Here is a 14,072-nt window from a genome sequence, read left to right as displayed (position 1 = left end):
GCCAGTGTGTGAGGTTGTCTGGGGAACCTCTTCTTGGTATTTATGAGTTCTGGACAGCTGAGGTGTTTGGTGAGATCTCTATTTAGCACTTCCGGCTAATTATCATACACACATCCAAAGCTTGTGCTGAATATATGCAATTACTCCTGGAGTGCCCACCAACCCCCCACCCCCTGGTGGCATGTGGCTTAAATAGGTCCCTACTGCCCTTTTAACACTTGTGCTACTGCATAACAGGCGTCGCAACCTGTTACACTGAAACCATAGAGCTTTGATCTGCAGAGCACAGGAGCGCCTCTAGTTTGGGTTTGAACATTTGTCACATAAACCCAAGTAATGTGGTATTTGGACACAGCATCCAGAGTCTGATTTGTGATGCTTTTATATTTTAGCTTTATTTTATTGTTGCAGCACATGTCCAAATAAAAGAAATAATAGCGTATTTGTCCACACATGCGTGGACAAAATACATAAAATTGTTGAATGTTTTTGGCCTTTTTCCATTTGTTGTAGCTCAGACATCAGTGTACTAATTACCTTTCGAAACATGTAAGAACCCACAGTCCCAGCTATTAGTACCTGCACTGATGTGGCTGGATGTAATGAGCAGGTGCTTGTTTCCTGAGCTCTCTCAGCTAGAATTACCTTACACATATACTCTTGCTGAAAGATACCGTCTCCATATGAGGCTCCCACAAAAGGCTGCTTTGTTCCACTTTCATTTTTCTCTGTTTGTCTTGCTAGCATCACTAAACCTGTGTCCTTTAAGTTTTTTAAGGCAAAGCCCTGATTTTCTTCACTGAGCATGCGTGGCTGCCTCGTCAGCTGTTTAACACGATAGAAAGATTTTTAAAAGCTCTCTAAGAGTACAGGATGTGTTTTTAATCAGGTAATCCCTTTTGTTAAATGTCGAGGTCGAACCTTGCACTCGAGTAGCTGTAGCTATGAAATTAAGATGAACGTGAATTCTTTTACATTTCACTTCTATGTGCTGCTTTTACTTAAGCAGTGGATTTGGCATTTTAAACCTGGACTGTTTAAAATAAGTATGACTCAAGCTTTCAGAGAGCTTATTTTGTCCACAAACTGTTTTTCTTAGTTTGGTTTGGTCTGTTATTAACATCCTACGTATTCTTTTTTTCCCCCTCAACCACAATTGTTCTCTGTATTTGGATTTTCTTTCTGGTGGAGTTCAGTTTTGTTTGGTGGAGTTGGGTTTGTTTGGATTTCCTTCTCTTCATCCTAACCGTGTCCTCGTCTCTTTATTTTTCTCTCTCTCTCTCTCTGTGTCAGGTCCAGGGTGTAAGGGGAGCATTAGGTCTGAGAGCTCCGATGCCAGTGGACATGCAGCCACACCAGGGGCTGTATTACTACGAGACTTCACCCAGCCAGCCCTCCAGAGGGTAAGACGGCAGCGAGCACGGAGCGAGGCCTCCTGTTGCTTTTAAACAGCCGCAGCTCTTTTACGTGAGAGAACTCAAGAGAGTAGCTCGACATTTTCAGCAAATCTGATAACAATATAATCACCATCATTATTACACACACACACACACAGAATGAGCTACAGTTGAGATTTTTCAGTGCTGCCTGGAAGATAAACCAGTGTTACTGGCTTTCTTCAAAAACAGCTGCAATATTTCTGTTCTGTAATTTACAGAATTTACATTCTGATACTAGTTTTATCTACAATTTCAAACTGTCTGGTCAAACTCAGCTAAATTATCTGCTTGGCGCTGATCTGCAACTTCTCCTACGACGACACAAGCTTGTCAGGTGTGGGTGTCGAGCAAATGATTTTCTCTTCCTGCAGACAAGAAGGTATTAAACTTCTGCAAAGAGTAGAGTTACTCCAGGATTTAACTCCCCTCAAAAACCTCAATAAATAAAGTTTGTAGGTGTTTGTCGTGTACTTTTGTACTAGACCTTCACGTTTGTTGCCAGATTTTATGCTAAAAATGGCACAATGCTGTCATCTTTAATAACCAGAGCTGTTTCTTTTTTCTAATCTTGCTACAGATCAGCAAAATCTGAGAGATCTGACTTTTTTTTGTATTTTATTAACAATAAATCACATCAGCTCTCCTAGAAAGCAGAGACGACTGATATCTTAGGCTCAGAAATCAATCACACAGATATTCTCAGGGTACAGAAGCTCAGATATGTCTGCAATTGTCGTGGACACAGTGCTAACTCAGCCCCTCACGCCTCCTCTATCCACCCTCGCGCCGTCTCCCTCCCTCCCTTCTCTCATGCCACCCAGGTTGCGGGTGGACTCGGCCTCTCTCTGACAGCTGCTAATTACAGGCTGACCAGGCCCCGCTGCGCTCTGCATGACTGCCTCGCGCCCCACTCAGGTTACCCAGAGTGAGGGAGAAGCAGAGAGAGTTGGAGAGAAAGGTGGCTGGGCAGGACAGAGGAAGAACAGAGGAGCAGGAGGTGTGGGGAGAAAGGAAGATAGAAAGAGACAGAGAGTTGCAGAGGAAGGAGAGCGAGAGAAACAGAAAAGTATAACAGAAAGGATGAATGGGAGAAGAGAAAAGTAGGAATGGGAGGGAGGTAAATTCGGGGGGAACCAGCAGAGTGGATTAGAGAGGACAGATTAAGCTCCTGTGTGGAATACACGTTGTGGTAAAAGAATTAAAGAACTCAAAGGGCGACTTAGGAGAAGGTGGAGAGATGCAGTCTTTCCCTTTTAGAAGAAGAGCAACAGGGACGGAGAAAAGCAAGAAAAGAACAGGAGAGACCAATTTTGAGCTAACCAGTGAGAGTAAAGAAATGTCAGAGAATCCATTGAAATTCATGAAGACTGGAAAGTTCCAATGAAGATTCATGTCTGTAGCTTAGGGGAAAACCCAGATGAGTAAGTTTCCAAAGTTTAGGCCGAAATAAGGGCTGTGTACCATCTAGTGGTGGGAAGGACACAGCACAATAGTAGTTCTAGTCTTTAGGCAGTGCTAGTTTTTCCAGGCATGGAATAGAAAACATCTATATGTAATTCTAGCTTACAGGCTGGAAATAAAGCTTTCCAGTGAGTATAATTTTATCCCATTTATCAGGCTTTCATTTATTTATTGTGATTTTGGTTTAGATGACTGTTTAATCAGCATGACTGTAAATAAAATGATAAAAATGCTACAAAAGAGTGCACAACAGTGTATCAGAAATCATTATCATTCCTTGTCACAGTTCCCTTTCAGAGTATTTGCAGTTTACACATTTATTCAAATTTCTTTTGCTGTTTTTCTCTGATGTTCGCAGCATAGTCCCATCAGATCAGTCTCCCTACAGTAATGCGTCTTCGCTTCGTGCTCCGCTCCTCGACGGCCCGTCCCAGGACTGCCACGCTATGTATAATCCCATGACTCATGGATCAGGACCAGGGCAGGGAATTGGCCCCTGCTTGGATCAATATATGAGGCACCCTCAAGCCCCACCACCCCACGGTATGATGGGCCACAGGGGTATGCCGCCCACAGAGGGTGAGTCAGAGTATCTTTTACATCTCCGTTAACCTCACAGCTGCTATTGATTTGGATTTAAGGATACCTGAGAGACTGAAACCAAAAAACAATGTACAAAAGGAGTGAACAGAAGTTAACAGTTGGCTGGCTTTACTGTGGAGATATAAATCTGGAGTGTGAGGTTGCAGTAAAACAGCAGGCGGGTGGATTACTCTAAATTAGTCAGTTAAATAAAGACGAACTAGAGCTAAAAGAGTTGTGTGCGTACAAATATATCCATATATAGATACAGATATGACTGAACACTTACTTGTTAATGAGTAACTGGTTAAATTTGTATGCATGTATGTTACATCACCAGTCATGTGTGGAATGTTATCAAAACAGTCAAATGAACCTCTCATGTGGCTGCTGATGCAAAGTACTAAAATGCTTTTCTTACATTTGTACCTCATGTTACTTATTTGCTATTTATTTTAATTTTTTTTTCTATTACCCCTAAAAGTCTAAAAAAAAAAAGGGTCCAGACTAGATACCACCAAGAAATGTGTCATTACAGAAAAGGTGAAAAGTTTTGAAAAAGTTTTACTTGCACAGCTCTGCAGGTCAGCCTAAATTGCTTGTGAGATTTTCGGCATGTGCGTGCTTCTTTCTGACTCTCTGAGCTGCAGCGACCCATTAATCCTGTCTTTGTTCCCCTACTTAAAAATAATGTAGCTTTTTGCAGCAGTGCATTTCAGTGTAATGCTTTGCAGGTGGTAACAGCGCCCCCTACTGTAACCAGAACATGATGTCTCATCACAATTTCTGCCAAGTTCAACATGGCTCTGATCAGATTGGATCAGGTGATGGTAAGGAAAACCTCAATTTAGATATTTTTTTAAAAAAAACCATCCTGAAATTTAACCCTTCTGCTTTCATTGTCATCTCTCCTGTAGGCTCGAGGTTCTCCACACCTCGTTCCATGCTTAAGCTAAGCAAAAAGCGAGCTCTGTCCATCTCTCCTCTGTCTGATGCCAGTGTGGACCTGCAGACGGTAATCCGGACCTCACCGAATTCCTTAGTGGCCTTTGTAAACTCTCGCTGCAACCCCAACGGCGCTAGCTCCTATGGTCATCTCTCTGTGAGCGCTATGAGGTCTGATATCACTTGATTTTATATGATTTGAAAGTCACTGTTATCCTCCTCGGTTACACCCTTTGTCAATAAAAACAGACCTGAGGTTAAATATTTAAAGTGGACCTATTATGCTCATTTCCAGCACCATCATCAGTCTGAAGCCTGAGCTGAAGGTTTCAGGGATTTTTTGTATGTACTCTGACCTTATTACTTACTTTGAACACATGCAAAATTGCCAGTCTGCAAAGATAGATAGATAGATAGATAGATAGATAGATAGATAGATAGATAGATAGATAGATAGATAGATAGATAGATAGATAGATAGATAGATAGATAGATAGATAGATAGATAGATAGATAGATAGATAGATAGATAGATAGATAGATAGATAGCCCTCTGAAGAGCATGGATGAACAGGTGAATAAACAATAAATAAGTCCACTTTAAAGTATTTGAAAGTAATGTCCTGCACGTTTGCTGACGTTTTTTCTTTCATGTTTAAATTGTGTTGATAATCCCTCTCCTCTCATTTAGCCCTCTTCAATATTTATTATCAGGTGTGATGTGATGACATCCCTTAAGCCACGCCAGATGGTGACACATGTTTCAGCCAAATGGTTTTAAATAATAAAAGCAGATTATGTGAAGTTGAACAAACTGTATTTCTTCATTTTTAAAGAATTGACAAAAAATACATTAAGAGTGTATTTCTAGCTGCACCATCTTTAGCAAACTAGCTGCTGATTCTCTTTAGTTTCTTATCAGTTCCCTTTATTTGTTTTTATCTCCCGCTCCACAGTCCATCGCTCGGTTATTCCAGCAATATAAATTGCCAGTCCAGACAACAAGGGTCCATGTATGGAGGAGGAGGAACACCTCTGGGAGGACACACACCAGGCCCCTGCCAAGCTTCACGTTTACCTCCCCACAATCCTCGGCTCCATGCTCCGCCCAAACACGGACACGTAAGCTCATTCTTTCACTCAGCACACCCTCTGCTTCTCATAGCTGGGAGAGCATAGTTGGGAAGTGGGAAGAGAAAGCGGCGGATAAATGACAAAGAATGAATGCATATTTTATATATACACATTTAAGTTTTGAATAAGGAGAAAGACAAAGATTATATTATGAGAGTATTGTTTTGCAGCTGAAGACAGAGCCAGGCCTTGGAGGTGCGATTGATGGCATGAATGTGAAGAGCCTGGAGGAGAGGTCAGAGGGAGATGTAGCTAGCCCTTCTTCCACTGGCACTCAGGTACAGTAATGATGATCACATGTCAACGTGAAAGAGATTCAAAAACAGTGAAAGTGCCTGAAATTATATATTTAATGGCTGAAAATATGTTGTTTAGATAATTGCACAAAATAAACTGGAGCTATTCTTCATTTCTACACATGTGTCTGCAGGACCCTCTTCTGGGCCTTCTGGATGGGCGAGATGATTTGGACAAAGAGGACGGGAAGCCTGAACCAGAAGCTGTCTATGAGACCAACTGTCGCTGGGAGAGCTGCAACAAGGAATTTGACACACAAGACCAGCTAGTTCATGTAAGACTAAGAACAGGGCTGCCAGCCTTCAGATACAAAGTAGAGAGAGGAACAGAAAGGAGGTTATATAATACAATACAAAACAAATTGCATTTTCATAGCTTTATATTATATATTGTAACAGTTAACAGTAAAATAGGTGAACTAACCCTTTAACTAGCTAAACTGAAGAGATGCCGTGGATAATGGATTAGATACAGTTTCTGTATGTGACCGCTAAGCTGTCTGAGAAGGAGAAAAGTACAAAGTTTAACTGACCTGTAGGATCCTCACTTATCATGCCTTACACAGAGATACCCAGCTGTTGCAGATGTTTACTAAATTCAGAGGAAGCAGCTCATATGGCTCCATCTCAGCCTAGCATCCTCGCCTGTCACACCAACCCTCTGCATGTCCTGCATCACACATCCATGAACCTTCTCTGTGATCTTCTTCTTTTCCTCCTGCCTGTCAGCTCCATCGTCAGCATCCTTTGTTCATTGTATCCACTATCTCTCCTCTGCACATGTGCAAACCATCTTAGTCTCTTGTCACTCCCAATGAAAGTCTCTTCAACTCTCCCACCTCCGTTAAGGATACACAAACCTTCACGTCCTGTGAAAGTTATGTCAAAAGGTAGTATTTAAGTATTTACAGATCAGTAATAGATGTTAAAATAAGGCAAACATCAACATATATGAAGTTAAATAGGCACACTGAATGTCTTTTGCATTTTCTGCGTTTTTATTTACCGTGTGTTGTGTAGAAGGACTTTAGTTTGTGTTCATGTGTAGCATAGAACTATAGAATGCTTCCATCCCAAAACATGTCATTGGAGTATCCACTATCTGTCACTAACAATGAATCTTTTTGTGTTTGCAGCACATCAACAACGAGCACATCCACGGGGAGAAGAAGGAGTTTGTGTGTCACTGGCAGGAGTGCTCTCGAGAACAGAGGCCTTTCAAAGCCCAGTACATGCTGGTGGTTCACATGCGCAGACACACAGGAGAGAAGCCACACAAGTGCACTGTGAGCACATGTGTTAAGTCTTTGCTTTGCCTCTTAGTTCTTGTTTCTCTTTCCTTGTCCAGATATCTTCAATTCCAACATGCTTCTGTGTTCCTGTGTACCTTGACATGCATACCATATATTATTTTCAGTGTGGATTAACAACCTTTTTTTATATTTTAAAACTCGCTTTACTGTTTTGAAGCTCAAATCTAATATTGTTATAGGACCGCAGGCTTGTTGTCAAAGCTTTTACAGACTCTAATCATCCCCTCTCTTGCAGCGTAGCTGTTGTAACAGTGTTAATTAAACAATTATGTATATTTGCTGTTCTAGTTTGAAGGCTGTAATAAGGCCTACTCTCGCCTGGAGAATTTGAAGACCCACTTGCGCTCTCACACTGGGGAGAAACCATATGTGTGCGAACATGAAGGCTGCAACAAAGCCTTCTCCAATGCTTCAGACCGAGCTAAACACCAGAACCGAACTCATTCCAATGAGGTAAGATTCACCTCCGAAAAGTGCTTAGCTATTGAATGTCACGTGCATGTTGCTGTGTAAGCTCTGTATTATTAACAGTGTTATTTGATTAAACCATGTGTTTTCTTCCTAAAGGGTAACATGTAACTGTTTTGTGCTGTTTCATTACACGCTTTCATGTAAAATAATTGTATAAATTAATATAAATGTATTGTAGAGATTCACATGCCAAGATACACAACATAAATTGGAAATAATTTCTATTTGAATCATAAGATTTTACATAGCAGGGAAGCAGCAGTAAAGTAAACTGTAGAATGCAAGGAGTTCACATAAGGTGCTTTTGTCTTTTACAGAAACCTTATGTGTGTAAAATCCCTGGTTGTACCAAGCGATACACAGATCCAAGCTCTCTGCGTAAACATGTAAAGACCGTGCACGGCCCTGAGGCCCACATCACCAAGAAACATCGTGGAGACACTGGCCCTCGTCCCCCCGGTTCAGTTATGAACCCTGGAGGTCCCAACTCTGAACTGCTGCTGGAGAAAGAAGAGGCACGCAGAGAAGACTGCAAACTATTGGCTCCTGAGACTTCTCTGGTGAGGGTTACAATTTGTTCTATATCATTCAAATGAATAACATAACAAAACTCCAATGTAGTGGAAAAAATAGGGACCCCTTCCATATTTTCTTATTAAACTTTATCCCATTTTTAAAGTTAACTTTGTCTCTCACATCTTCCAGAAATCCCAACCAAGCCCTGGTGGTCAGTCTTCCTGCAGTAGCGAACGTTCTCCACTGGGGAGCACCAACAACAACGACAGCGGTGTAGAAATGAACCCTAATGCAGCCGGTAGTCTGGAGGACCTCACAGCATTGGAAGATGGTGTTGCAGGTGGAGGGGGAGGTGGAGGGGAGCCGGGAACAATGGGAATGTCAGCGCAGGCTCTGAAGAGGCTGGAGAATCTAAAGATTGACAAGCTGAAGCAAATCCGCAGGCCAACCCCTCCTGGACGCGGTGGCAGCAACAAGCTTCCTGCAATACCTGGTACATGGTGTCATAAAACAAGTTAAAATCAATGCATAAACATAGAACTACAACTGCTGAGCTTAAATATACCTTAGATTGTTACATTAGCTGTTCAGTAATGTTTTCACTGGAACACACTGAATTTTTAAAAAACTAAATAAAATATTGTTAATTTGTAACGATTTAACACTTCTAAGCTGTTTCCTCCTGGATGTTTGTTTTCAGGTCCAGGGGAGAGTATGGGAATGTGTGCACCTTCTCCACTTCTCTCAAATCGACGTGTTATGGAGCTGTCCAATCATGAGCTTGGAGGGGGAACAGTTGCCTGCTCTACTAATGACAGGAGAGGAAGTGGCACCAGCAGTCTAAGCTCAGCCTACACCGTGAGCCGTCGTTCCTCCATGGCTTCTCCTTACCTGTCCAGCCGACGCTCCAGTGATGGCTCGCAAATGGGAGCAACGGTTGGGGGAGGATGTCACCTTCTGGGCGCAGAACAGGCTGGGGGAGACCCTCTCTCTCCTGAGACCAATCGCAGAGGAGCTCCATGTCCTGGAGGCGGGTTGCCCGGCCTTCCTAATTTAACCCCAGCTCAGCAGTACAGCCTAAAAGCCAAATACGCTGCAGCCACTGGTGGACCACCACCTACTCCTTTACCTAATATGGAGCAGCCAGGTACTCCTGGCAGAAGAGGAGGTGTTTTGAGTGAGTACCATGGTCAGCCTTTGCCTCCTTTCCTTCAGCAAGCTGGTCCTCGTAGGCATAGCACCAACACAGAGTATGGCACCGGTGTTATCTACCCTCACCAAGCTCCAGGTAATAACAACAGGCGAGCCAGTGACCCAGTTCGTGCCGCTGCTGACCCTCAAGCTCTTCCCAAGCGCTTCAATAGCCTTAATAATGTAGCCATGATGGGCCGAAGGAATGCACTGCAACACCGTGGCTCTGACACCAGCCTTGCCCGCCATATGTATTCCCCCCGGCCTCCGAGCATTACGGAGAACGTAATGATGGAAGCTATAGGTATGGAGCCCCACCATGCTGACAACAGGGATCGCTCCATGATGTTGCCACCTGCAGAGAGAAACTTCATGGGATATCAGCAACACAATCACACCCTTGGAGGAGTAGATGGAGGTCCCATTTCAACTCAGCTGTCCCCGAGCCATGATGCCCTGAGCTGCCCCGAGAGGGGTTACATGCAGCGGCAGTACCCGAGCCAGGGAGGGGACGTGACTGCCAGCGCTGGTGTAAATCCAATGGCACAGGCAAGACCTGTTCATTCAGAAGGCATGTCGAATGCACTTCTGCAACAAGCTGAGTACAGTATGAGCAATTGCCAGCTCAGTCCCTCTGGTCCCCATTACCCTAGTGTAGGCCAAGGTGGTGACGCTGGAGGTCCCTGGAATGACACCCATAGCCAGGTCCAAACATCCAGCCATACTCTTCAGAACCAGCAAGCTATGCAGTATTCAGAAACTAGCTTGCACCCACAACAAACGCAGGCTCACTTCAACAATCAAACAGGCCTCTACAGCAGTTCAGATGGAACCCACAAACTCATAATCAAGCCTGAGCAGCAGTTCCACCCTGGGATGGGAGCTGGAGATGCCTGTCAGAGCGCTAAGCTCCATCATCAACGCATGCTTCTGCAGCAAACGCAGGGTTACCCACAACAAACAGGGCAGGTAATGATGAGGAACTCTAACAACCCCAGGTGTGACTTTCAAGGGCCAAACCAAAACCCTTTTCCCAGTGGAGAGGGATTAAGTCTGGGCTGCGCTGGCTCTGCACTGGCTGATGGTCAGAGGTCAGAAACCCCAATGATGCAGGTAAAGGAGATGATGGTGAGGAGTTATGTGCAGTCCCAGCAAGCACTCATGTGGGAGCAGCAGCAAGAGCAGCAGCAGAGTGGATTAAAACCTTCTCCTCTCTCTGACAATATGGATCTGAGTGGTCAGGCAGCGATGATCCAACACAGTCCACAGCACCAAAACCAAAATCTTTATTCCAGCCAGACCTATCCTTACCCCAACCAGAACCTGGTCATGAGTCCTCAGGCCCACAGCCGTGTGCCAAGCTCAGTAACACCTAAAGACCAGCAGATGGCAGGTCTCCAAGGTTCATGTTATAACCAGGAAATGGTGGTCCCCAGACCTCCTCAGGGCCGAAAACCTCTCAGCCGCCAGAGTAGTCTGTCACAGGTGGGAGGAGGCTACCTTGGCAGCCCACCACACCTGAGCCCTGTCCATTCCACTTCCAGTCCCAGGCGAGGCGTTCGACTTCCTCCTGTCCAGCATCCACAGCATCCCCAGAGTGAAATGTTCTCTCCTTCCAACAACAACAACAACGTATACTACTCGGGTCAGATAAACATCGGTATGGAGAAAAACATGGACGCTCAAAACGGGCCTTGTCTTAACCAGCAGCACAGTATGGGGTCCAGTCTGGACCCAGTAGGTGGCACAAAGTCCACCCCTTTGGCTAACTATCCTGAGTCTGGCCCCATTTCAAACGCCCTAGAAAACTTGGACTTGGACAATGCTCGCATAGACTTCACTTCCATCATCGACGATGCCGACTCTTCGTCGTTCAGCGATGTCAACAATCCCATCCAAGATCAACCGGGATCTTCGTCCCAGGCCTCATCCCGCCTCACCACACCCCAGACTTCTGTCAGCTTGGCTGCAGGGTCTGGCCTGTCTAACATGGCTGTGGGCGACATGACATCCATGCTAACCTCACTAGCTGGGGAGAATAAGTACCTGAATACACTGTCTTAGAAGACAACTCCTTGGCAGCTATACAGAAATTAAGGCTAACAATCACACTCTGGCCTTTACCAGGTTAAATGCAACCAGCCTGAGGTTTCAGAAAAGAAAACAAATTCTGTCCCTTAACATGATTTTTCTCTCGTACATTATAAGAAAACTGAGTTGTGTAAAAACAGAAAAAGTTTTAAAACAGAATAAAAATCTGTGCTGTTTTATACCTGTATGCTTTTATATGTAAACTGAACATCTTCCGTATTTTTAAAACCAGGATCCCGAGCTAGCGAGCATCTTTTAATACTTCTCTGGAAAATTTTAGTTGAGACCAAGCTACTATTGTGATCCCTCCACACAGGTCGAAATTTTACAAATCCTCACCCAAAAACCTTAAAACCAAAGGTGCCTGATCAGCGTCTCGCAGTTATCTCCTGCTGCCTCGGTACTCGGTGTTTTTCTGTGCCTGCACACGGAGCTGTTTGCCTGAATGACGCTGAACTTCTTTCTGAACGGGCATTCCAGTCACGTATGGAGCACAGAAGGAAACATGTAAATAAGTTTATACAGCGTGTCATGTATGTGACATTAGGTAATACCCCTGTCTTAATGGACTGCTTGGTTTCTGAAGGCTAATGCTGAGGGATGTCATAGTAAAATGTTTGACAAGTTAAGAGAAAAAATGCTTTTAGTGATCGTGAAATCATTTTTCCTTATCGCTGAGGATTTCTTCCTTATCAGGAGCAACACAGTATGCTACCAGAGCAATGTCAGTATTCCCACACAAACACACTTTCCCCTGCACGTGACCGCACAGAGACACTCAGGATGTGTTTGAATCTTTGGTGTTCATATTACATGTATGTTGTAATTGCCTTTCCAGACAGAGAGTTTGCACTCCACATGTTTACTGTAATTATTCTTAAAGCAGCTGTGTATGTATTTTTTTCCATTTGTGTTCATACAGTGAGCAAAGCTCGAACATAACACGTATCCACAATCCCCACTACATGTCAACATGTGTAATATACTCAAACATCCCTTTACTCAAAGTTAACCTCAACTACAGCTCATATGTGACTCAGCTGAGTATGGTGGGTATTCAAGCTACTGGATACAAATTGACTCAGCTGGTCTGTACAGATTATTAATAGTTGCCTAACTGTTGAGAATCTGAGGTACATTCAGAGTACGGTGCTGCTGCACTTTGGCTCTAATCCCAAAGAGGAGTTGCATGAAAAATGCTGCGTTAATAGTCCACAACAGGGCATCGGCATGAGTGGGTTTTTTTTAAATAAATAATTGCTACCACTGTTGTAAAATCGTCATTTTCTTGGCACACTGAGGTACTTTTGTGCAACTTTTGAGCTGTATGATGCAGAAGTAGGCTGCAGCGCTTTATACGAGAACTAATTTTATACTGTGGCTTTGCACTGACTGCAGCACTGTGTGTCTCCGTCTCTTATTACTAATAACATGAACCTCTTGGTTTTTTTTGACAATAAAGAATATTTGCAGTATTTTTTTAAAATAGTCATTCAAGAACACACCTGACCGTGCCTACACTCAGCAAAGCCACATTAAAGTATTGATGAAGCATTTCACATGACTTTTCAGCTCATAATAATAATGATGCCACTGTAAAGTTTACTAAGCATTAGCAGGAACGGGGGGAGAGTACAATCTACCAAAGACATCTACAAATGAGAAAAACATGCACAAATAGTCTATTTTTAACACAACACTAACACTAGAAATAAGGGCATGAACATTGACTGATAGTGCTATGCTTTAGAATGTATGAAATGTTTTGTAAAAAAAAAATTGTCTTTTTATATTAATGAACTTCATGGATGTCGCCTTCTATGTGTGTATTTTTTTATGTAACTGTCACCTTTCATTCTGACTTTTTTGCTGGCAAAAGAATATCACCTGTAGCTACCGAAAATTAAAATAGCAGCAATAACTATATTAGACAAAAGCCCAAGTGTTATATTTTGTGTACAATTTTCTACATTTTTATACATATGTGCTATATTTTACCATTTTATGAATAAACATGTTGAGTTTGGGATGGATGCAGAATGTTTGTGGTCCAACTTTTCTGTTGCATGTTTCTTGTTGTGTGATGCAGTTTTGTTCCACATATGCTCAAATGAGCAATATGGAGTTGTTGTTTTTTGTAGTGCTCATGTGTTGAAGAGTGAATTATGCGTTAAACATGGATCTAGGTTAACAAACAAAATTGTATATAAAGAGGATTTAATATTTGTCCTTGCTACAAGCAGTCTTTTTGTCTGGTGAGTTAATGCAGTGACTCCGTTTCTCCAGTAGAGTGCAGTAGAACATGAGGAGCGTGGGCAGACACTGTAGGCTCTTTAAATTTAATTCTCTGCAAACGAAGACCTGATAGCGTTGCTTGCTGTACTTAATCTGTCACTCCCGCGAGGGTTTAAATGGAATTACTCTTCCAAATTATTCAAATTTGGTCTGTCCAAACGACCAAGCTGAAGGCTCTGGTCCTAAATCATCAGTGTTTTTAATCCCACAGACTGTTTCCATCTAATTGTTTTTATTATTATTAAAACCTCATAGCAGTTATGTGTTATGGGTTTGAGCGGTCTGCTAAGTCGATGAGCAGCGAAACTGGCTGGACTGGCTCTGTGGTCAGTGGGCAC

The 14,072-nt window shown here is 43.1% G+C and overlaps 1 protein-coding gene and 1 long non-coding RNA gene across 3 annotated transcripts in view; one reads left to right on the top strand and one right to left on the bottom strand.

Moving 5' to 3' along the window:
* gli1 (GLI family zinc finger 1) overlaps positions 1-13,479 on the top strand; it is a 52,804-nt gene extending 39,325 nt beyond the window's left edge. The window contains exons 2-13 of one of the 2 annotated variants that reach the window (XM_026166789.2): positions 1,294-1,403; positions 3,259-3,443; positions 4,217-4,312; positions 4,400-4,598; positions 5,384-5,549; positions 5,732-5,839; positions 5,992-6,132; positions 6,994-7,143; positions 7,459-7,623; positions 7,959-8,201; positions 8,347-8,650; positions 8,858-13,479. In XM_026166789.2, the coding sequence (XP_026022574.1) occupies positions 1,333-1,403; positions 3,259-3,443; positions 4,217-4,312; positions 4,400-4,598; positions 5,384-5,549; positions 5,732-5,839; positions 5,992-6,132; positions 6,994-7,143; positions 7,459-7,623; positions 7,959-8,201; positions 8,347-8,650; positions 8,858-11,412 (4,383 nt within the window). In that variant the 5' untranslated portion in view covers positions 1,294-1,332 and the 3' untranslated portion in view covers positions 11,413-13,479. Of the gene's footprint in view, positions 1-1,293; positions 1,404-3,258; positions 3,480-4,216; positions 4,313-4,399; positions 4,599-5,383; positions 5,550-5,731; positions 5,840-5,991; positions 6,133-6,993; positions 7,144-7,458; positions 7,624-7,958; positions 8,202-8,346; positions 8,651-8,857 lie in introns of both variants that reach the window. The other variant, XM_026166788.2, reaches the window with a different exon arrangement.
* LOC145428829 (uncharacterized) lies at positions 5,894-7,021 on the bottom strand. The gene is made up of 2 exons (XR_013909155.1): positions 6,391-7,021; positions 5,894-6,092 (listed from the first exon to the last, which is right to left on the bottom strand). It is a non-coding gene; the product is annotated as an uncharacterized LOC145428829 (long non-coding RNA).
* Positions 13,480-14,072: the final 593 nt, after the last annotated feature.

Source organism: Astatotilapia calliptera, chromosome 5, assembly GCF_964374335.1.
Source record: "Astatotilapia calliptera chromosome 5, fAstCal68.1, whole genome shotgun sequence".
Taxonomy (NCBI): Eukaryota; Metazoa; Chordata; class Actinopteri; order Cichliformes; family Cichlidae; genus Astatotilapia; species Astatotilapia calliptera.
This window is presented reverse-complemented; position numbering and strand designations above follow the sequence as displayed.